This window comes from Artibeus jamaicensis, unplaced genomic scaffold, assembly GCF_021234435.1.
Source record: "Artibeus jamaicensis isolate MK-2021 breed Jamaican fruit bat unplaced genomic scaffold, CSHL_Jam_final scaffold_916, whole genome shotgun sequence".
Classification (NCBI taxonomy): Eukaryota; Metazoa; Chordata; class Mammalia; order Chiroptera; family Phyllostomidae; genus Artibeus; species Artibeus jamaicensis.
Window position 1 is genome coordinate 53,487,657 of NW_026522059.1, and position 25,897 is coordinate 53,513,553.

The 25,897-nt window shown below is 38.7% G+C and overlaps 1 protein-coding gene across 3 annotated transcripts in view; it reads right to left on the reverse strand.

The window, feature by feature from the left end:
- The window catches only part of ATP6V1H (ATPase H+ transporting V1 subunit H), a 138,412-nt gene that overhangs the window by 35,209 nt on the left and 77,306 nt on the right, over nucleotides 1-25,897 (reverse strand). For all 3 annotated transcript variants that reach the window (XM_053661018.1, XM_053661017.1, XM_053661016.1), the window contains one exon: nucleotides 20,191-20,292. In XM_053661018.1, coding sequence (XP_053516993.1) covers nucleotides 20,191-20,292 — 102 coding nt within the window. The remainder of the gene's footprint in view (nucleotides 1-20,190; nucleotides 20,293-25,897) is intronic.

A 25,897-nucleotide genomic window follows, 5' to 3' on the forward strand; every position in this document is an offset into this window, starting at 1 on the left:
GTATACTGGTTTGCCAGAGTTAAAAGAGAAGAATTTTTTGTATCTTTTGTATCAGAAAAATTTTTTAGTTGCAGAAACAGAAACTCAACTGCTTGGTTAAAGCAGCAAAAAAGTTCACTGAAGGGCAAGTACAGCTTTGGAAGGATCCGAACCATACTTGGGAAGCTAATCAGGCTGAATCATAATCAAAACCAAGCTACTAAATTAGTAGTTCAGTGAGGGTGCTGTTATAGCTAGGCCGTTAACCTTGTGTTTACTCTGCTCAGACTCAGACACTACAGCTATTGCCTCCCCTCCTTACCAAGTCTGGACATCACAGCTGCCTAGAGGGAATGTCTGTTGTCCTTCCATTTTATTCATTCCTGCTGGTCATCTGAAGCAGGCGTATCTGATTCACTGAGTTTAGGCCATGGGCATGTGACTAGTTGTACAGGAATATATGGAAGTGAATCGCTGGCATTTTAATCTTCTATACTGGGAAGCAGCATATGCTTTGTAAGGCAGGGAATTTCTGAAATATGGAAAAGCAGTTTGGATGTTGTACCAAAGATAAATGTACTATGGCAGAAAAGGGGGTCTGCGGTTGCACAAGCCATATGAGGGCTAACGTGGTTTTGATACTGCTGTTGCAATGTTTCGATGGTTGGAGCAATGTTCACTACACCATTTGTGCTATTGAGTCATGTATGCAAAGGGGGCACATTCCCTTGGGAATTGACTGCTGGCCACCAGTCACCAAAGTCTGATTTCTGGGCATCTGTCAAGGTCTCTGGTGGCTGTGTGCTTTGGAGGACAAAGCAGTAGAACAGTTTTATTCACATACACTGTCTACATGAGAAAAGTAAGATTAATTATAAGTTGTTTCTTGGAAATCATACTACGGTCTTAAAGGATATAAGTTATCTACAAGAACTAAATAGGCCCATTCAACTGATGGGGTAAACTCCCTTGGATAGTTTATTTTCATGTTATGTGCACTTACTGAATGCAATTATTAAATTTACAACTTTGGGATGCAAGAATTATTGTTGTATTATATTTACATAATACAAAATTTACAAAAACAGATTATTGGAACAAAGTGTTTCTTTGAATTAGAAGATGAGTCATGAAAGTAAGAACAAATATATAAAATAATAGTGAACAGGCCACTATTTTGAATATCATATGTCAATCTGCATAGTGAGACAACTCTGAGTGTGATGAAAGAAAATGGTGGATAGGAAATAGGATATTTAGTATCTAAAAATATCACTGCAGAAGCAACACAGTAACCTCCTGTGGTCTCCAACATATTTTTGATATGAAATTTTTTCAATTGGTAAATTTCACTGTTCAAGATGGAAAAAGAAAACTCAAAAAAAGAACATGCTGATACTCCTGTGTTCAATGAAGAGTACAAATCATTGCACTCTAACAAACTTGCAAAAAAAAATGAAGTCTGAGAGGCCAGGAAGATGGCAATGGAGTAGGTCGGAGCGGATTCCAACTCCCGTACACATGGGAGAAAATCCTGGCAGATCTAATGAGGAACAGTGCAATCAGCCAACAGTTCACCAGCATTTATGACATTAAAAGACCAGAGATTGTGATGGACCCTGAAGGACCAGACAGTAGCAGGTCAGTGGGGTTTCAGGGACCTAGGTAAAGAAAAGAGTGGCGACCGGGGCCAGCACCCGCAGCCAGGTGGCCCTGGTGCTGCTGCCAAGGTCAGGGTCTAGAGGCGAGACCAGCGCCAGAGGCGTCTGCCACAGGAGCCCGGGCACCCAGTGGCCTCAGTAGGTGACCGGCGCCGGTCATCAGCTCCCTCCCTCCCCGTCTAAGCAAGGATGGACAACACCGGGCAGAGAGAGACCTGCCTACCTGAGTTTACAGAGAAAGTAACAATGAAAAAAGGCCATGTTCAAATGCGGACTCTGTCCTCGCCACCCCGGGAGAACTGAGAGGCGTATTGTTGTCACCAGTCTGGCTGGGAATTGAGCTGGGCTGAGAGGCAGGCTTCATGCAGAAGTTTTTTTTTTTTTGGGGGTGGGGGGGGGGGGGGGGAGTGGATTGAGGTGTTTTCCTGCCACAGCAGCTTGGCTTCCTTCCCCACCAGCCAGGCGGCGATGCAGGCGGGGAGTGGAGGCATTTGAGTCCCGCCACAGGACTGGGAAGGACTGCACAGCTTCCGCGGGACCCAGGCGACCTGGCAGGTGCAGGAACGCCTGGAACCCAGTCTGGCAGCCTTATTCGCGTGCATGCTCGCACCCCAGCCCACAGAGAGGTCCTGCTGAAACCAGAAAAACCGGTTTGGACAGTTTGAAACCAATAAGGGAAGGCTTTTTGTTGCTGTTGTTTTTTCTTTAATAACTTTTTTTAGTAATCTTATATATTTTTTGAATTTTATTATTGCTTGATCTTTCAATACTTTGTTCCTCTCCTTTCTTTTTTCCTGTTTTAGTCCTTCCTTTCTTCCCAAACTTATTGCTTTTGTATCCCTTCTCCAGCCTTTTTTTGGTATGTTTGTTGCTTTGTTTTCTTTTACTCACAAGAGACACAAACAACTGAGAACTGCAAAAAGACCTGAGTGGGACCAAAAGCAGCGGTATCTCAACAGTGGAGAGAGAGAAACAAATTACACTTTGCTACAGCAGAGAAGCCACAAGTTGCTCCATATATTTTTCATTATTCTCACTTCTTTTATATTTTAATAGTATCTTTGTATTCCTCCTCTTTCTGTATAGGCTTCTTAGTCTTGGCTGGTTATATTGTATTATTTGACAGGTTTCCCCTGTTCTTTCCTCCGCAGTGTATTGCTAATCCTCTATACTTCACGCCACTTGTTTTCCTTTAGCACACTACCCAAAGCTCTATAGCCCCTACTCAGACAGATCACATAGAGTCTGTCATATGATTGCTGATCTAATATTATCGTAAATAATAGCTGTTCTATATAACTGTAAATACTTCACAACCATCTCTGAGATCTAAGCCCACTTTACAGGTTCCTGAATTCTATTACTGTAGTGATTTGCTCACACACACCTATTTACTATTCTTGACTCACCTTACCTCAAAATTTGACCGTCCTGCAACCTCACTGCTTTCTAGATCCAACTCACAAGCTTTCCCTCCCCAACAAGACACTTATCTTGTGTCCTTCCTTTCTTACAAGTGGCACGTTGGGTTGAAGATTACAGTTAACACTATATATAGCCTAAAGATCTTCTATCTCCTCTCTACTGGCTGTGACTATAAATATAAAATACTCTTCTGCTGTCATAAACCATTTTGCTTCCTCCTCCAACTGATCTCACACCCACACACAAAGGGAGTAGTAGGTAGAAGCAGAGAACATCAAGATACCTGAAGGAGACTGCACCACTGAATGTCACAGGTATTCTACCACAGAAGTTCACACCATAAAAACAGGGAGTCCGAACACATCAATTTAAGAAGCTGGGGCAAACAAGAAGAGTCTCACAAGCAATAGGAAGACAAAGAAACAATCCCCAAATGAAAGAAAAGGAGGAAGTCTCAGAAAGAATGTTAGATGAAATTGAGGCAAGTCAACTATCAGATATTGAATTCAAAGCACTGGTTACCAGGAAATTCAAACAGCTCACAATGAGCTACCAGAAACTACTGGGGAGCTACAGAGAACTCATCACAAACTATATCAACATGAAAAAGAAAATACAAATTATCAGCAAAGGCCAAGAGGAAATGAAGAATACAATTTCTGAACTGAAGAACACAGCAGAAGGTATCAAAAACAGGATCGATGAAGCAGAAGATTGGATCAGTGAGTTGGAGGACAAAGTAGAAAAAACACTAACAGAAAGAGCCAGAAAAGGAAAAGAGGCTCAGAAAAAATGAAGAGGGATTAAGAGAAATGCAAGACAATATGAAATGTAATAATATCTGAATAATAGGAATACCAGAAGGACAAGAAGAACAAGGGATAGAACACCTATTTCTAACAGTAATGATGGAAAATTTCCTTAATTTGATGAGAGAAAAAGTCACATAAATCCAGGAATCACAGAGAGTCCCAATCAAGAGGAACCCAAAGAGGTCCACTTCAAGACACATCATGATTAAAATGGCAAAATTCCAAGACAAAAAGAGAATCTTAAAGTCAGCAAAGGAGAAAAAGAAAATAACATACAAGGGAGCCCCAATAAGGTTAGCTGCTGACTTTTCAATAGAAACACTTCAAGCAAGAAGAGAATGGCAAGAAATATTCCAAGTAATGAGAACCAGAGGCTTACAATCAAGGCTACTTTACCCAGCAAGGCTCTCAATTAAGATAGAAGGCCAGATAAAGAGCTTCCAAGACAAAAGAAGTCTAAAAGAATTTGTCTCTACCAAACCAGCTCTACAAGAAACACTAAAAAGACTGCTTTAAGGAAAGGAAGGAAAAGAGAGAGACAGAGAGGAACACAGGTACAAAAATGGCAATGAATAAGTACCTACCAATAATAACCTTAAACGTAAACAGATTAAATGCTCCAATCAAAAGACATAGAATAGCTGAATGGATAAGAAAGCATGACCCACACATATGCTGCCTACAACAGACCCATCTCAGGACAAAATAACATCACAGAATAAAAGCGAGGGGCTGGAAACAAATTTTCCAAGCAAACGGACAGAAAAACAAGCCGGGGTAGCAATACACATATCAGACAAAATAGACTTCAAAAAAAGGGCCATAAAAAGACTAAAAAGGTCACTTCATAATACTCAAGGGAAGAATCCACCAAGAAGACATTAACATCCTAAATATATATGCACCCAACATAGGAACACCCAAATATATCAAGAAAATCTTAGAGGACTTCAAGAAAGATATTGACAGCAACACAATTACAGTAGGGGATTTTAACCACCGATTGTCAAAAATGGACAGATCTTCCAAACAAAATATCAACAAAGACACTGTGGCATTACACAACACCCTAGATGAAATGGACTTAACTGATATATATAGAGCCCTTCATCCCCAAAAACCCAAATACATATTCTTTTCAAATGCACATGAAATATTATTAAAGACAGACCACATGATAGGACACAAAACAAGCCTCAACAAATTCAAGAATATTGAAATCATACCAAGCATTTTCTCTGACCACAAGGGACTGAAACTGGAAACCAACCCCAAAGTAAAAAATCCAAAACACCCAAAATCATGGAGACTGAATGGTATGCTATTAAACAACGAATGGGTCAAGAATGAAATTAGGGAAGAAATCAAAGTTTCTGGAAACAAATGAAAATGATCTCACAACAACCCAAAACTTATGAGACACAGCTAAGGCAGTCCTGAGAGGGAAGTTTATAGCAATACAGGCCTACCTAAAGAAGATAGAAACATTTCAAACAAACAACCTTACTCTACGCCTGCAAGAATTCAAGGAACAACAACAAAAACAGCCCAAAGCAAGTAGAAAGAAGGAAATAACCAAGATCAGAGCAGAACTAAACGACATAGAGACTAAAAGCACAATTCTAAGGATCAATGAATCCAGGAGTTGGTTCTTTGAAAAGATAAACAAAATAGACAAGCCTTTAAGTAGGATCATCAAGAAAAGAAGGGAACGGACACAAATAAACACAATCAGAAATGAAACAGGAGAGATTACAACTTATACCACAGAAATAGAAAGGATTGTAAGAAATTACTATGAAGAACTGTATGCCAAGAAATTTGAGAACCTAGGGGAAATGGACACATTTCTAGAAAAATATAATCTCCCAAAACTCAATGAAAAAGAAGTAGAAAACCTGAACACACCAATAACAGCAAAAGAAATTGAAGCGGTAATCAAAAAACTCCCATCACACAAAAGCCCTGGACAAGATGGTTTCACAGGAGAATTCTACAAAGCATTTAAGAAAGAGCTAACTCCTATTCTTCACAGACTATTCCAAAAAACCCAAAATGATGGAAAAACCCCAAACTCTTTTTATGAAGCCAGCATCATCCGAATTCCAAAACCAGTAGAGACACAAGAAAGAAAGAAAACTTTGGGCCAATATCGCTGATGAACATAAACACTAAAATCCTCAACAAAATATTTGTAAACTGCATCCAACAATGAATTAAAAATATCATACACTATGACCAAGTGGGATTCATCCCAGGGATGCAAGGATGGTTCAATATTTGCAAATCAGTAAATGTAATACATCACATAAACAAAAGCAAAGACAAAAACCACATGATCATATCAATAGACACAGAAAAAGCTTTCGATAAGGTACAACACCCATTTATGATAAAAACACTCAGCAAAGTGGGAATAGAGGGAGCATTCCTCAATATAATAAAGGCCATTTATGAGAGACCTACAGCCAATATCATACTCAATGGGAAAAAACTAAAACCTTTTCCACTAAGATCAGGAACAAGACAAGGATGTCCACTTTCACCACTTCTATTCAATATAGTATTAGAAGTTTTGGCCACAGCGATCAGGCAGGAAAAGGAAATAAAAGGCATCCAAATAGGAAAGGAGGAAACAAAACTGTCACTGTTTACAGATGACATGATAGTGTACATAGAAAATCCTATAGACTCTACCCAAAAACTGCTCCACCTAATAAATGAATTTGGCAAAACAGCAGGTTACAAAGTCAATATCCAGAAATCAAAGGCATTTTTGTATACTAACAATGAATCAGCAGAAGCAGAAATCAAGGAAAAAAATCCCATTCAATATAGCAAAAAGAAAAATAAAATATTTGGGAATAAACCTAACCAAGGAGGTAAAAGACCTGTATGCAGAAAACTACACAACACTGAAGAAAGAAATCAAGGAAGACACAAACAAATGGAAACATATACCATGTTCATGGATTGGAAGAATTAACATCATCAAAATGTCCATAACAACCCAAAGCAATTTACAGATTCAATGCAATTCCTATTAAAGTACCAATGACATATTTCACAGACATAGAACAAACACTTCAACAATTTATATGGAACCATAAACGACCCTGAATAGCAGCCGCAATTTTGAGAAAGATGAACAAAGTAGGAGGGAGCATAATACCTGATATCAAGCTGTATTACAGGGCCAGTGTAGTCGAAAGAGCCTGGTACTGGCAAAAAAAAACAGGCACATTGACCAAATGGAACAGAACAGAGAGTCCAGAAATAAACCCAGGTCTCTATGGGCAACTAATATTCGACAAAGGGGTAACATAAAATGGAGTAAAGATAGCCTCTTCAACAAATGGTGTTGGGAGAACTGGTTAGATACATGCAAAAAAATGAAACTTGAGCACCAACTTACACCATACACCAAAATCAACTCAAGGTGGCTAAAAGACTTAAATATAAGCTGCGATACCATTAAAGTCCTAGAGGAGAACATTGGCAAGAAAATCTCAGATATTTCATGCAGCAACTTTTTACTGATATGGCCCGTAGAGCAAGGAATATAAAGGAAAGAATAAACAAACGGGATCTCATCAAAATAAAAAGCTTCTGCGTGGCTAAAGAAAACAGTATTAAATTAAAAAGACAACCAACTATATGGGAAAACATATTTGCCAATGATACCTCAGACAAAGGTTCAATCTCCAAAACATACAAAGAACTCACACAACTCCACTTTAAGAAGACATCTAACCCAATTAAAAAATGGGAAAAGGACTTGAACAGACACTTCTCCAAGGAGGACATACAGAGGATCCAGAGAGACATGAAAAAATGCTCAATATCTGTAGCTATCAGAGAGATGCAAATTAAAACCACAATGAGGTGCCACTTTACACTGGTCAGAATGGCCATCATAAACAAAGTAACAAACAAGTGTTGGAGAGGCTGTGGGGAAAAGGGGACCCCAGTTCACTGTTGGTGGGATTGCAGACTGGTACAACCACTATGGAAAACAGTATGGAATTTTTTCAGAAAAATAAAAATCGACCTGCCTTTTGACCCAGCAATTCCACTGCTAGGATTATATCCTAAGAACCCTGAAACACCAATCAAAAACAACCTATGCACCCCAATGTTCATAGCAGCACAATTTACAATAGCCAAGAGCTGGAAGCAACCTAGGTGCCTGTCAGTAAATAAATGGGTCAAAAAATTATGGTACATATACACAATGAAATTCTATAAAGCAGAATGAAAGAAGGAGCTACTACCCTTTGCAACAGCATGGATGGAACTGGAAAGCATTATGCTGAGTGAAACAGGCCAGGTGTTGAAAGACAAATACCATATGATCTCACCTTTAACAGGAAGCTAAACAACAAAAGAAACAAGCAAGCAAAAAAAAAAACAAAGACACTGAAATAGACAACAGGGGTACAGCGACCAGAAGGGAGAGGAGAGGGAATTTCAGGGGAAAAAGAGGAGGAATTTAGAGGAACTAGTATAAAGGACACATGGACAACAGCTAAGGGGGGGTGGAAATGGGAGGGAGGTGAGGAGCACGGGTGGGGGGGACTGGGATGGGAATAGAAGACAAAGAACTGTACTTGAAAAATAATTAAATAAAGAAATGAAGCCCACCACACAGTTAATGACAAATATCATGTTCTTGGAGAAACTGAAATTTCTTTATTATGTATTATTATAAATCACATGACATCAAAAATACAGAATAGAGAAGAGTAGTTGCTATCATGTAGGACAGCAGATACTTTCCTTAACAACTGGACAGAATCACTCATTTAATTGGTTGATCAAATACCTAGATAGTGCTTACTACCATATGCCAAGGACTGTTCTAAGTGTATACATATTAATTCATTTAGTTCTCACATTTACAAATGGGGAAACTAAGGCACAGAGAAGTTAAGTGACAAGCTCAATATCACACATTTACTAGTTGGCACAGCTGGGATTTGGACTTAAGCACTCAGTCTATACACTTAAACACTGTGTGACTCTGTACGGATGTTTATGCCTATTAGCTATTAGCACGCATACTATGCATGCATGGCCAAAATATACGTAGTATTTTGGAGGGCGTAATTTGGTTAAGAAGTTTGTTGGACTCAGTAATGACAGAGAACTAGTTATATGCACCAGAGTAAGTTATTGCTCTGTGGATAAATAGATTGTGCTGACTGAACTGAAAGTCAACTATGTGCTTATTATTAATATTGTTACTGTTTAAAGAAACAGGTAGGAATGCAGTCGAGTTATAAGCATTGAGTGCTGTGTAAAGGACGGCATGGGGATGGAGAGGTGTATTCCGGCTGCCTTTCCAAACAGATGTCTTTTTTTTTTTTTTTAGGAAACTTACTCAATTTCTTTACTAGCATTAGTGTTACTTTAAGTAGTAAAAAAATATTGTTACTGGCTTCAGTATATGATGCACAAGACAGTGCTTTTACTGATAATGCCAATAAAGATATATTTCCATAATTTCAAGTAATTTATCAATATAGTCATTATTTGAATAGGTAAAAAAAATCAACATAAATATCTCCTGTTCCAAATACCAACATCAAATGAGAGATACCCAAATATTTTTAGGATGACCGAGCTGTGGTGAAAATGGATCACCACAAAGGGGCTGAATGTAATTTTAGGACTGTATAAATGGTAAGGAGTTGAAAATACATTCAGCCCTTTGAAGGCAACCATGAGGCTGATGTGGCCCCCGGTGAAATGAGTCTGACCCCCCTGCTATAAAGCTTCAGAATCTACTTATAAATTCAATGGCTTTCCCCTTAACTTTCTGCATTGAGCTTTGCACTTGGCATTGATCTAGGTACAGACGGATACATAAAAGAATGCAGATATTCCTCTGTGCCCAAGAAAAAAAGTCTAGGATAGTTCTATCATCCACAACAAAGGCAGGCCAATGTGTTGAAATTGAAATTGACTATCGTTTAAGGTTGAGGCAGAGTCATTGATCACTTCTTTCTGGGAAACTCCACTGAACTGGCAGAGGTAGCTCTTTTTGCAGAGATCTCTGCATTCATCTAAGAACTACATGATCTACTGGTAGCTTTTCTTTAAATACTCAAAGGCCTCTTATGAACATTCCTAAGGTATAACTTACTGTATTTATGAGGGGAAAGCAAGTTAATGCCTGGTTTTGATAAGAGAAGTATAACAACAAGCTATTGTTATATATATTGTCCCTGGAAAGAAAATGTTTATAATTGTGGGGGCCACCAAAATGAGACCTTCATTATTTGGGGGACACAAGTTGACAGTGCCTTCAGTGTGGCTTCCCAGATGGATAGTAAACCTTAGTATCCAGTTCAGGTCAAATAATTCAGGCTAGTCTTTGTTTTAAGAGGAGCTGTCCTATTTGTCTAAGCTATCAGCTAGGCAATAAATGCCTTTATGGGAGCTGTGCAATTCAGGTAGAAGTTTATGAAACCCTGACGCAGTCTAAGATTGACATTTTGAGAGAGCAAGTTGGCACCTAGGTGGCTATTTTGCCAACCATAGTTCCAGCTAGAGACTGGAAATAGCTCCATACCCTGAGAATCTGGCTGCAGCCCCATATAGTTTTGGCTCTATCACCAGAATCCTATACCAATGGATCTGGGAGGAGTCACACCCACCCATGTGTCAGGTAATAGGCATAAAGACTTCAGTCCCAGCCTCGGACTCTAAACTAGACCCTGAAGTGGCCTATAAACCAGTTCCAGCCCCTCACTGCTGCAGTCTGGAAGTCCCTGGAGGTAAGCCTGACAAACTACAGACTGTAGATTCTGCAAGGGCCCTACACATGCACTCCAGCCAATCCCAGCCAGTCTCTTGCGGGCACAGAGACCCTGAAGGAAACACTCCTGCCTGCAGCCCCAGATATACTTAAAGGGCCCTGTACTCGAACCCAGCCCCCTCCCAACCAAGGTCTGCAAGCAGTCCTGCCAGTACAGAGACCTGGCAGGAGTAACCCCATAGGTCCTGAAGGGCCCTATAGTTGGCACATGTCATCTGCTAGACTAGCCAGCCAGGGACCCAGCAAAAGACACTCCATTTGGCACTCCCAGAGATCTTGAAAAGGGCCCTACATTCAGTTCCAGCCCTTCCCAGCTACAGTCCATAAGCAATACTGCTGATCCAGGAAAGAGCAGGAGACACTCCCACCTGCACCCCCAGAGACCCTCAGAGAGGCCTATACTAGGTCCCAGCTCCTCCCAGCCACAGTTGCAAGCAGTCCTACCAACATTAGGAAACTGGTAGGATACACTCACATCTGTGCCTCAGGACACCCTGAAACCACCTTGTACTTGGATCCAGTCCTTCCAGCCATAGGCAGAAAACAGCCCAACCCACCCAGAGACCTGGTAGGAGAAATACCCATCCATGCCTTCAGAACTAGGTCTACACACTTCAGTCATTCATGGCTAAGGAACCTGAAACAGGCCTGGGCTTAGTTCTAGCCCCTCAGCCATGGTCCAGGGCTGATCTTTCCCACCCAGGGAGCCAATCAGTGATCAGGCAGCAGCCATCCTTAGGGCTTGGCAAGAGCTACACCCATCTATACTTAACAGGCCCAATATCTGAGGTCCCGACTGTGGAGCCTGAAAAGGACCACATCCCAGCACTTCGCTATACTACTGAACAATATACTAAAGACAGTGCCAATCTATCTAGGGACCACGCCTAGCCAAGGCCCCAGTAACAAATCTGTCAATGGTGCACACCACTGCAGATCCAGTGACAACACCACAACCAGCTCCAACTCAGTATGAATACAATTACAAAGGTAATCTCATCAGCTCAGGGGACAAAGAGTGGAGGGTCATTATCTACTGAAAACTGTCTTCAAAAACTAGAAGAGTTATTTGCTCTTTCAAATACACAGACACCAATGCAAAGCTACGAAGATCACAAAGAAGCAAATAAATATGACACCACCAAAGAAAATTAATAAAGTTCTAGTAACTAATCCCAAATAAACAGAGATCTAAGACTTTCCCAACAAAGTATTCAAAGTAATTTATATTGTTGGTGGGAATGCAAATTGGTGACGCCAATCTGGAAAATGGTATGGAGATATTTCAAAAAAAATAAAAAATGTATCTGCCTTTTAACTCAGTGATACCACTTATGGGACTATATCTGAAGGACCCAAAACACTAATTTGAAAGAACTTAAGCATCCTCATGTTCATTGGAGTGTTATTTACAATCACTAAAGTATGGAAGTATCCATCAGTAAATGAGTGAATAAAACAACTATTGGGATACTTATACAATGAAACACTACTTGGCTGTAAAAAAGAAAAATTTTTTACCCTCTGTGACAGCATGGATGGACCTGAAGAACATTATGCCAAGTGAAATAAGCCAGTCAGAGAAAAACAAATTATCATATGATTTCACTCATATGTGGAATCTAATGAACAAACTGAACTAACAAAATAGAGACAGACTCACAGAGAGCAAAATGACAGCTATGGGAGTGGGGGTGTTAGGGAGGGAAGAACTGAGCAAAAAGTAAAAAGGACTCATGGATATGAACAACAGTGTGGTGAGTCTAGAGGAATGAGGTATAAAGGGAGTAAACAGTAATGGAAAAAATACAATAAAAATATCCCCAACTAAAAAAAGTAATCTTTAAATAATTCAATAAAATACAAGAGACACAGGTAGACAACTACACAATATTATAAAAACAATGTATAAACAAAATGACATGTTTAGTAAAGAAATAAAGCATAAAAAACCAAACAAATCCTCAAGCTAAGAATACAATAACAAAACTGAAAAATGTTATAGAGAGCTTCAACCACAGACTTTCTCATGCAAAAGAATCAGTGAAATCAAATACAGATCATTTGAAAGTAGCCAAATGAGAGAACAAAAGAAGAAAATAATGAAAAAGAGTAAAAGAAAGCCTATGTTAATTATAGGACACTGTTAAGTGAATGAATATTTGCATCATGGGAGTCCTGTAAAGAGAAGAGGGGTGGAAGCAGAAAGCTTATTCAAAGAAATAACAACCAAAAGTTTCTCCAGATCTTGATAGCAATATGAACATCAACATACAGAGAACTCAAAGTACCCCAAACAGGGTCGACCCAAGATTACTCCAAAACATATTATAATCAAAATGTTAAAAGGCAAAGTCAAATAAAGAAATTTTAAAGCAGCAAGAGAAAAACAACTGTCACATACAAATTAACCCCCATTAGGCTATCAGTAGATTTATCTCTGCAGAAACCTTGCAGACCCAGAGGGAGTGAGATGATACAAAGTGCTAAAAGGAAAACAAACTGCCAGCGAAGAATACCATACCTAATGAAACTGTCCTTCAGGTAAAGAAGAAATACTTTTCCAGCCAAACAAAAACTAAGGGATTTCATCATCAATAGACCCTGCCTTACAGAAATACTAAAGGAAGTTCTTCAAGTTGAAATTAAAGGGTACTAAGTAACAACATGAAAATACATAATAGGGAAAAACTACTGGTAAAGGTAAATAGTCAAATTCAAAATATACCAATACTTGAATTGTGGCCAAGATGGAGGAGTAGGTAGATACACTATGCCTCCTTGAACAACCAAAAGGAGGACAACAACAAATTTAAGGACAAAAAAAACAAGAACTGCCAGAAAACTGAACTGTATGGAAGTCTGACAACCAAGAAGTTAAAGAAACATTAACCCACACTGGAAAAAGACAGGCAGCTGGGAAGGCAAGGCAGTGGCTGGAGGACTGGGCAGGTGAGGCAGCAGCTGGCAACCCCACATTTGCGTGCAGATAAACTGGGAGGAACAACTGGGGAAAGAGACAGACCACAAAATTCACATGTGATTCCAGTATGAGAAAAGAAAGCCTCAAACTCTCTGGCTTGAAAACTTGTGGGGGTTGTGGTGGCAGAAAATTCCCAGCCTCACAGGAGAGTTCATTGGAGAGACCCACAGGGTCCTAGAATGTACACAAACCCACCCACTGGGGAATCAGTGCCAGAAGGGCCCAATTTGCTTGTGAGTAGCAGAGAAAGTGACTGAAAGCCGGACAAGAGCTAAGCAACTGGAATTGTTCCCTCTCTGACCACCCCCCCCACACATACCACCACAGCGCAGAGATGTGGTTGCCCCACCCTGGTGAATACCTAAGGCGCTGCCCCTCACTACAAAACACATGCACTGAGACAAAAAAAAAAAAAAAAAAAAAAAAAAGGCCCAAATGAAAGAACAAATCAAAACTCCAGAAAAAGAAAAAGAACTAAGTGACTGAGAGATAGCCAACTTATCAGATGCAGAGTTCAACACACTGATAGTCAGGATGCTCAAAGAAATGGTTGAGTATGGCTACAAAATGGAGGAAAAAGTGATGCTATGCAAAGTGAAATAAAGAAAAATATACAGTGAACCAACGGTGAAGGGAAGGAAACAGACTCAAATCAATGATTTGGAGTAGAACGAAAAAATAAACATGCAAATGAAAAAGAATGAATAAACAAGAATTCAAAAAAATGAAGAGAAGCTTAGGAACCTCTGGGACAACTTTAAATGTTCCAACATCTGAATCATATGGGTGAAAGGAGGACAGGAAGAGCAAGAAATTGGAAACTTATCTGAAAACATTATGAAAGAGAACTTTCCAACTCTGGCAAGGGAAATAGACTTCCAGGAAGTCCAAGTAGCTCAGAGAAGTCCAAAAAAGTTGGACACAAGGAAGCACACACCAAGGCACATCATAATTACACTACCCAAGATGAAAGATATGGAGAGAATCTTAAAAGCAGCTAGAAAAAAGGAGACAATTACCTACAAAGGAGTTTCCATAAGATTATCAGCAGATTTCTCACAAAAAAAAAAAAAAAAAAACCTTGCAGACAAGAAGGTGCTGGAAAGAAGTATTCAAAGTCACGAAAAGCAAGGACCCACATCCAAGATTACTCCAGCAAAGCTATAATTTAGAATGCAAGGGCAGATAAAGTATTTCCCACATAAGGTCAAGTTCAAGGAGTTCATCATCACCAAGCCATTATTATATGAAATGTTAAAGGGACCTACCTAAGAAATAAAAGGATATCAAAACTATGGACAGTAAAATGACAATGAACTCAGAACTATCAATACCTGAACCTTAAAGAAAAATCCAAAAACAAATTAAGCAAACAACTAAAACAGGAACACAATCACAGAAATGGAGATCACATGGAGGGTTATCAGTGGGGAGGGTTATCAGTGGGGAGGGTATGAGGGGAGAATGGGGGAAAAGGTACAGGGAAAAGAAGCCTAAATAGTAGGTAGAAAACAGACAGGGGGAAGTTAAGAATAGCATAGTAGATGGAGAAGCCAAAGAACTTATATGTACGACCCATGGACATGAACTAAGGGCGAGAGGGGAATGCTGGTGGGAGGAGAGGTGCACAGCAGAGGTGAATAAAGGGGAGGGAAAAAAATGGGACAACTCTAATAGCATAATAAAATATACTTTAAAACAAAAAAAATGCAGCAATACTTTCATGCTGATTTATAAATCGCTTTTACCTCTAGTATAAAAGTTAAAAAGCAGTAATAATAAAAATAATTATGGCTATAATAATTTGTAAATGTATGTAGACTATAAAGCAATGTAAAGTATAAAATCAATGGCATATAATGTGAAAAAAGGAGAAGTAAAATTGTAGTTTCCCTATGTGACTAAAGGTAAGTTATTATTACCTTAAAATAGACTGTTATGATACAAATTTTTATGAGAGCCTCATGATAACCAAATATAAAAACATAACAGACACTCAAAAAAGTAAGAGATAAGATTTAAAGCACATCACTACAAAAAGTCACACAGGAAAAAAGACACAAAGTAACTTTTAAAAAGTCATAAAACAATGAACAATATAATAACAGTAAGTCATTTTCTATCAAAAATTAAACATAAATGGACTAAATTCTCCAATCAAAAGACACAAAGTAGCTGAATGAATTTAAAAAATCCAACAGTGTGCTACCTTTTAAGATTCATTTTAGCTCTGAAGACACACATAAGTTGAAATTGAAGGAATGGGCAAAGATATTCTATGAAAACTGTAAACAAAAAGACAGCAGGACTGGCTATATTTCTATCACATAAAACAGACTTTCATAAAAATAACTAACAAGTGCCAAAGAACATGTCTGCATCATAAAATTCAATTCATCAAAAGGATATAAAATTGTAAATATTTATGCATACAACATAACAGTATTTAAATATATAAAACAAGTACTAACTAAACCTGAAGGGGAAAGTAAACAACAATATATAATAGTAGGGGACTTCAAAACCCCACTTTTAACACTGGATGGCCTATGCAGACAGTAAAACTGGCAATCATAGGCAGTGTGGGTTTGATCAGTGCTGCAATTAGTTTCCAAATTCTCTTAAACAGTGGTGTCTGTGATATGCTAGTATGTTTTCCAAGTGGCAGACCAAGAAGCCAGACCATCAGTAATATCATAAGAGTTAGGTCTCAGTAAAACACAATGATAGTTCATCAAGGAGATAATGGCCAGAGCTACAAGAATAGCCTTGAGTGTACCACTGAGTGGAGTGACCATGTCTATACTTGGTTCTGCACAGATGGTACTAAGGTTCAACAGTAGTGGCACCCCAGTGGAAGCCATTAGGTTTCAACTTCAGTAAACCATCAATAAATGAAGCCCAGGCACTGAGGGCAACCTCTGAGAATATTTGGGCTACACTGTGCAAGTGGGTTTGCTTTGGGTGCTGGAATGAATATGAAGTTTTCCCCCCAAGAGATAGCTGTCACTTTTTCATGCAAAGCTAAGATACTGCTAGGGCCAGCTGGCTGCCTTATTAAATATTCCATTTCCATTTGACAAGCAAGTCCTGCTAGGTGCTTCCCACCCTGTTAGTTGTAGAGTCTGAGTTGATCTATCTCAAAATGAGAATGTCAGGTCAAAATCCCAAGACCTACCCGGGTCAGTTCAACAACAGAAGGCAAGATATTTTTCAAAAAGGATTTACCTAGTACCCATGTCAAGAGGAGGGAAGATTTTCAAGCACTTTTACAAGGCCAGATAAAAACACTACGAAGAAAGAAAAATTATGGACCAATATCCCTAATGAAGATAAATGCAAAATCCTCAACAAATATTAGTAATATGAAACTAGCAATACATTAAAAAGATCATATACCATGATCAGGGGGGATTTATTCCAGGAATGCAAGGTTAGTACAATATCTGCAAATGAAAAATGTGATAAACCACATAAACAAAATAAAGAATAAAACCACACGATCATATTAACAGGTGCAGAAAAAGCAAATAATAAAATCCAAAACTTTTATTAAAAAATTTCAGCAAAGTAGGAATAAAGGGAACATCTTTATTTTCCACATATTATTCTTTCAAATCAAGAGACTTTTAGAGACATGGAGATAAAAAACAGCGTATGTTCTAAAAATATAAATCCCTATGCCAGATGAAGACTGGACCCTAGGAAAAACCCAAAGGAACCGAGAATCCCCAGGGACACTGGATATATCAACATAATAAAGGCCATTTACAACAAACCCACAGCTAACACCATATTCAATGGGCAAAAAATATACTCATTTCCAGTAAGATCAGGAACAAGACAGGGATGTCCACTTTCAACACTCTTATTCAACATAGTACTGGAAGTCCTAGACACGGCAACTGGACAGGACAACAACAAAAAAGGCATACAAAATGGAAATGAAGCAATAAAATTGTCATTATTTGCAAATGACATGATACTGTATATAGAGAACTCTACAGATTTCACTAAAAAACTACTAGAACTGATAAATGAATTCAGTAAAGCAGCAGCATATAAAATAAATATCCAGAAATTGGTTTCATTTTAATACACCAACAATAAACTATCAGAAAGGAAAACTAAGAAAACAATCCCATTCACAACTCAAAAAGAATAGAATACTTAAGAATAAATTAAACCAAGGATGTAAAAGACCTGTACTCAAAATACGACACTGAGAAAAGAAACTGAAAAAGATACAAATAATTGGAAGCATTTATCATGTTCATAGACAGGAAAAAATGACATCATTCAAATGTCCATACTACCATCCAAAGGAATCTACAGATTCAACACAATTCCTATCAAGATATCAATAGCATATTTCACAGAATGAGAACAACTATTCAAAAAAATTATATGGAACCACTCAACACCCCAAAGAGAAACAGCTATCTTGAGAAAGAACAACAAAGTTGGAGGAATCAGGCACCTGATATGAAACTATACTACAAGGCCATAGTAATCAAAACAGCATGATATTGGCATAAAAATAGACATAAACATTCATGGAACAGAATAGAGAGCCCAGAAATAAACCAACAACTTTAAAATCAATAATATTTGACAAAGGAGCCAAAAACACACAAAGGAATAAAGACAGTCTATTTAATAAATGATCTTGGGGAAACTGGGACAGATATATGCAAGAAATAAAACTAGATCACCTTCTTACACCATACACAAAAATAAATTCAAAATTAATTAAAGACTTATGTATTACACTAGAAACCATGGAAATCCTAGAAGAAATGTGAGGCAGTAAAATCTCAGGCATTTCTCCTAGTGGTATTTTTTCTAATATATCTCCTCAGGCAACGGAAACAAAAGAAAAATAAACAAATGGGACTACATCAAACAAAAAAGTTTTTGCACAGCAAAGGAAGCTATCAGCAAAATGAAAAGACAGCTCACTGAATGGGGGAAGATATTTGCAATGATATATCTAATAAGGGTAAATACCCCAAATTTATAAAGAACTTATACAATTCAACATCCAAAAAGCAAACAATCCAATTAAAAAATGGGCAAAGGTACATTGAAGAGACACTTCTCCAAAGAGGACAATCATGTTCAGCTAATTATCAGAGAAACGCACATTAAAACTGCAATAAGAATATCAGCTCACATTGTTACATGGCTATCATCAATAAATCAACAAACAAGTGTTGGAAAAGATGTGGAGAAAAGAGAACCTTTGTGCACTGTTGGAAATGCAGATTGGTGCAGCCACTGAGGAAAGCAGTATGGAGTTATCTCAAAAAATTAAAAATGGAACTGCCTTATGACCCAATGATTTCACTTCTGTGAATTTATTCAAAGAAACTTGAAACATTCATTCAAAAGAACATATGCACCCCTATGTTCACTGCAGCGTTATTTACCAGAGCCAAGATCTGGAAGTAGCCCATGTATCTATCAGTAGATGAGTGGGTAAAAATGCTGTGGTACATTCACACAATGGAACACTTTTTGGTTGTAAAAAAAGAAAATATTACCCTTTGCAACAGCATGGATAAATCTGGAGAGCATTATGCCAAGTGAAATAAGCCGGTAAGTGAAAGACAAGTACCAAATGATTTTACTCATATGCAGAATCTAATGTAACAAACAAAATAGAGACAGACTCATAGACAGAGAGCAGGGTGACAGTTTGGGGGGGCTGGGGGTACTGAGTAGGGGTGGTGAAGGGACTGAGCAAAAAAGAAAAGAAGAAAAAACTCAAGGGGAGTGGAAAGACAAGGAGAGGTACGAGAGGATAAAGGGTGCATAAATGGTGATGAATGGAGACCTGACTTAGGGTGGTGAACACACAATGCAGTGTATAGATAGTGTGTTGTAGAATTGAACACCTGAAACATGCATAATTTTATTAACCAGTGTCACCTCAATAAATAAAAAAGAAATGAAGAAAATATATTTTTTTTAATTGTAAATAAAATAAAAAAACTATTCTTTGATTAACACTTTCCTTGAAAATCAACTGATCACCAGTCAAGTACTTCACAGGACACAATATAATCCAGTTAGAGCTATAAACTCCAGAGTGAGGCAGGTGATACATCTGACCTGGGTTCAGGTCAAATACCTGCCTCAAAGGGATGCCCCGAGGGCCTCCAATGTGCCAGGCACCATTCTAACAACCTTACAATCGATCAATCAATCATGCAAATGAAAGAAAATCCTGAACATGAAATTTCTAATGTGATCTGTGTTGGCTACTACACTATAGTATTAGTCAGGTATTCTTGTATTTTTATACTACCCATTTTAATGAGGTTTATCATAATTCCCAGTATTATGGTCATCTTGACATCATGTACTCCATTAGTTTCTCTGCTAAACTACTCTAGCATTAGTTTCTCTGCTAAACTACTCTATTTCAGATGGGTACATTTGTTAGGAGTCTACGTTGACTGTTTCAGAAAACCCAAATGAAATTAATAGCTTGTCTCTTACCGTTTGCCTCTTGGATAATGCCGCACATATTCTCCAACATCATGAGCAGCAACAGCTAAGACTTGTGGATCATCTGATACCTCCAGAAGTTTTGTCAAAATTCTGAAATAAATGTAATCCAAGAAGAGATCAATTTTTTTATTTTTCTATACAGCACAAAAGAGCAAAGGTATAACATTGATATCTTTCTGAAAATAGATGTTTATGAATACAATCATTTTCAACAAATTTCACTTAGGACACATAACACATTACACATAATGTTACACATGAGTTAGCAGTTTTCAAACTTTGATACACATATAACTGGTTAATTTCAGATTCACAATGACTACCATGCATAATTCCCAAAACATCAGGGACTGCCTCTCCTGCCCTCTTAAGACATCTCCACTCAGATGTATACGAGGCCTGTCCAGAAAGTATCTAGCCATGTAATATGAAAAATAAAGGCATTTATTAAAGAAGACACAAGCAACATTGTACATAGGACAATGACGCCTCAGTCCCCTTCAAAGTAGGCACCTTGGGATCTCACACAGTTCTCCCAATCACCATCACCTGCCCCATCATAGTTTCCTGAATCCCATCAATAGTCTGAAATCTCTTCCCTTTCAAAGGTGATTTCAGTTTGGGGAAAAAACAGAAGTCACAGGGCACCAAATCTAGGCTAAAAGGAAGCTGAATCACCTGGGTGATTTGATGTTTCACCAAAAAACTCTGCACAAGACATGATGCAGGAGGAGGTACGTTGTCAGGATGAAGCTGCAATCACCAGTTGCCCATCGCTGTGACCTTCCGAATCATCTGAATAGTTTCTATGGAGGAGTGTTTAAGCTTAACACGAAATTTGATGCAGATCCTTGCTCTACTCATCACTGAGTCATCATGCTCATGCATGCACATTCCATTCCACTCTCCTCAGCTGCCAGATTACATCAATGTTGCACCAACCATTTTCATTATATTAACTATGGTTGGGCTTTTTCTGGACAGACATCATATGTAAACTCCTTAAACTCACAGGAATGTCCAAACTTTTGGCATCTCTGGGCCATAATGGAAGATGAGCTGTCTTGGCCCACACATTAAATACAAAAACCCTGACAAAAACTGAGTAAAAAAAAGTTTTAAGTATATTTATGATTTTGTGTTCAGCCTCATTCATAGCCATCCTGGGCTGCAGGTCATGGGTTGGACACCCCTGACAGAATTAGCTAATAGAACCTGGTAGAATACTGAGAAAACACCTTTTATTCCGTGCTCATCTCAAATGTCAACTCTAGCTTAAGAGCCTCGAGTTGCCGTAAGACACTACCCTCCTCATCATTCTCTATCTACTCTTCCTGATTTATTTTTCTTACAGTGTTAATCACCATCTGCAATTATATATTTACTTGAGTACTTGTTTAGTCTTTCTCTCCCAAATATAAGTATAATGAGAACTATAACTTTGTGTTATTTGCCATTGTATCTGTAACACCCGAAACACTAATGACCATGCAATAGATATTTAACAAATACCTGCTGAAAAAAAATGAATAAATGAAGTATAAAATGGTATGCTGATTGGGAAAAACAATTCTGACAGCTCCTAATGGTATTAAAAATACACAGACCTCTGATCCAGCAATTCTATTCTAACAATCAATCCAACAGAAATATTTTCACATTTCCAGAAAGATATCTATGTACACTATCTTAAATAAATGACTTAAGAGAAAAGACCAAGAGTAGAGTCCATTATGCTTTTTTCCTCCATTTCTTCTTGTCTGCTTTTTCCTCTGCAACAATGATAATTTTGTGTACAAAGCAGTTTAACATCCACCCTTTTATCTAACCCTTACTACTAAGATAGTTCTCCCTACAGACAGGTAAATGGAGGCTCAGTGAAATTTAAATGGCCAAATTAAAAAAAAAGTTAAGAGACCCCAAATCATTGTAAGTGAAAAAAAGAAAGGCACAGACTAATACATTTAGCATGGTGACATGTATAAATAATTATATAAAAATGCAGTACAGGAAGGTCTATGAACAAAAGAAAACTGGAGACTGTCACACCTATTAACTTTGGTTATCACAGGGCAGGAGTTGGAGGTAGAACAACAATTAAGAAACTCTTCCACTTTAGTTATGTATGCCTTCAAGAGTGCCTGAATGACTTGGCTCAGGCTAGAGATATAACTTAGAATACAAAGATCTAGTAATACACACACATACATTTTTTAAAGTTACTTAATTTTACCAAGATCCTTAAGATGTTACTTTCCCTTATATTGCTAATTTTAAGTTGAAAATATTTACAAGAAAAAACTTTGAACCATTTAGCTGTCTATTCAAACACAAACTATTCATTTACAAAATATAAATCTTATTTCTTAAAGCCTTTACTAGAAAACAACTTGAACTATAACCATCTTGACTCATATCATTTTCATTAAAGCAGATAATTGAAAGTAATAAAATTCACCATGGCTGGTGTGGTTCAGTGGATTGAGAACCAAAGGGTCTTTGGTTCAATGCCCAGTCAGGGCACATGCCTGGGTTTCAGGCCAGGTGCCCAGTAGGGGGAATGTCAGAGGCAACTACACAGTGATGTTTCGTTCCCTCTCTTTCTCCCTCCCTTCTCTTCTATAAATGAATAAAATCTTTTTAAAAAAAGTAATAAAAGTCTACAGCCTTGTTCAAAAAGTTGTATGCATCTATAAAGCTTGATTATTCAGTTTCTAGAGCATCACCTAAGACTGCAGCTCAAAGTTTCTCCACCTACCTTCTCCTATTACCACCTCAGCCTATCAAATAGCTAAACTCTATAAACAACAGACAACACTAATAAACAATCTGTTGTCAATCCAGAAACATTTCATTATAAAGTAATTCCATACCTTCTTCTAAACTAACTGGGAAATGTGCATTTCCAAATAACAGAAAAGGAATGAGCATTTACAATACACATGTATGTTCCAAATTCTGTGTAAATCATATTAATAATATTTACAGACTGCAAATAAGCCTTCAGTGTGATCTATGCCCATGAAGCAATATGGAAGGAGAGAAGACTCTTAACCTTGGGGAACAAGGATGTTAAAAATGCAGAAAAGATCTAAAATTGCTAGAGGCAGTGAATCTACCAGACCAGGCTGCCATAATACACTGCCCAGGACACCAAAAGGGATAGTTCACAAACCAACCACAGAAACCAAACTGTTGATAAAACAGCAAGATGAGCAGCTGGAGGGCTGCCATGCTTAGGGGTTTTGATCCCCTACTTGGACTTGTCAATATTTAAACTCTATTACATAGAATGAGATGACTAATGGGCCCGTCAATGGGGATTTACTAACAATGATCCCAATTCCATATGGAAAGTCAACATCTATGGAATGATCTTACTTCCCAAGGTTCTGGTGTATCTCATTCTCAAACACCTACATGAGAGGATCCATTATAGAAGGGATGCTTTGATGGACCTCATTAGACCACATCTGAAGGGCCCCCATTTGCAAAGAACTGTTCAGAGGATTATCCAAGTCTGTCAGATATGTGCCCAAAACAATCCTAACAGAGAATGCACCCCAGCAAAAAGGGGAGTACAATATAAAGGGTTATGCCCATAAAAGAACCAGCAAGTAGACTTTATGCAAATGCCTAAAACCAGAGGGAATTTCAAATTTTCATTAGTTTTTTGTGGACACTTTTTCTGGATGGGTAGAGGCATACCCCTCTAGAATTGAGAAAGCAACTGTAGAGACAAAACTTCTATTTAAAGAAATAATTCCTAAGTTTGGATTTTTTCCACAGTTTTCAGAATGACAATGGACCATCATCCACTTTGGAGATCTCCCAGAAAGTTGGACAGGTACTGCAAATAAAATGGAAATTACATGCATCTTGGAGACTTTGAATCTATGGGAAACACTGAGAAAATGATTCACACAATGAAGAGGGCCTTGGCAAAAATACACATTTGAAATGGGATCAGGCATGTTTCAATGAATCTTTCTCTGAATTAGGGTGTAGGAAAGCAGTTCACATGGTGCCGAAATGTAGCTCAGCACCCACACAGAAAACCAGCAGGGATCAAATGGTACACAGGACCACACCCATGAAGACGTTTTCCTGTGGGGGACCAGGCCTGCATTGTACCTAGACTGCTATGAGGCTTGCTTTTACTAAAACTCCCTCACCCTGAATTGAGGCAGCATGTCCTTACTGTAACTTCCTGAAGTCTGTGCTAAACCTCCCAAGTATGGAGTGTAACCAGTCCAACCACTTTTCCCCTTGGTCTGCAATATCCTTCTTTTTAAAGTAATTAGCAGCATTCTTTCCTTTGTTATCTGTAAAAAGTAAATCAACTGCAGCCAAGCTGTGCAACCCTCCATGTAATGTACTCAGAAAAACAATAAAAGCCAGTCCAGGCAGGGGTTGTGGGCCTCTGGCCCTCTCTCTCACTTAGACAGCCAGCCATGCCTTCCCTTTTTCCCCACAGGACTTCTGTAGTCCATGTATATTTGTTCACTAGCAGCCACAACACACACGAATCCTACAGGCCAGGATCCACATTAGGGTACCTCCCAGAAGTGGTCTTAAATTAAGCCCTTTTGAAACAGTTTATTGGAGATCCATCCAAATCTTGGTTCTGGGAATGCCCCCACCCCTACCCCCACCAATCCTGCCCCAGATTAGGAGCATGGGTGAAAAATTAAGCAGTATGTACAACATTTAGGGCAAACAGTAACCATTCTGCACAAGTTTGCTCATTGAAGGTCCATCTACCCATCTGACAAGCAGAGTGGTCCCTATGATGACCTACTGACAACACATTCTTCTCTGAGCCTTGGATCCACCACACATGAATAAAAGCACTGCCTGAGAATTCGAACCCTGCTACTGTGGTTGATGCTGAAAAGGAAAGTTGGACTTGCATTCTGGAAGGAGACTTGAAATTTCTCTTTCAGAAGAAGAGAGCAGGCCCCCATGCAAAGTGATGACGTTCCTTTATTTACGGGTTTGCAGATTTAAGGATTTTTAGCTGCCAGATACTGAGCTTGAGTGTGGTCTGTTCCATCACTAAAAAGAACAAGCACTGAAAGTGAGTTATGGTTATACCTGAGTGACTAAGAAGGTCTATGAAAGTCACAGAAGGTGTGTGGAAAGTTGTGAGGCATATAGGGGGGGAAAAAGGGTTTGTGGAGGTAACAGAGGCTATCAGGTATGAAATTTTTTTTTTGAAAGGAAAGAGACCTCAGTGCTTGACTTATTCTTTGCCTTAGGTTTTGTTTAGTTTCTTGCTTTCTGATCATTTGAGGACTTGAGGAACTTAACTGTTTTGTTCACACTGGGAATCTTCGGTCTCTGCTGTCTGGGGCTTTGTGCCATCACTGGACCTCATAAAGGTCATTTTCAGTACCGGATGACATGAGAATATGTCTCTGCTACTTGGGATTTTCTGCCATTTGGATGTTAGAAAGGTTGTCTCTTGCTAGTTAGAACCGGCTGGGGTGAGAGAGCAATGTCTGCCATGAGACTGGCTGGTGAGAGATCTGCCTGCCAGCAGACACATGGACGCACTGGTAAGTGAGAAAAGGCCTCTACCACTGGGGCTTCACGCCAATCCAGCTAGGGTGAGAACACATCTCTGCCGTTTGGGTCTTCATGCCACTGGGGACCTGAGAGAGGTCATCTGTGTGACCAGTTAGTGTGACAT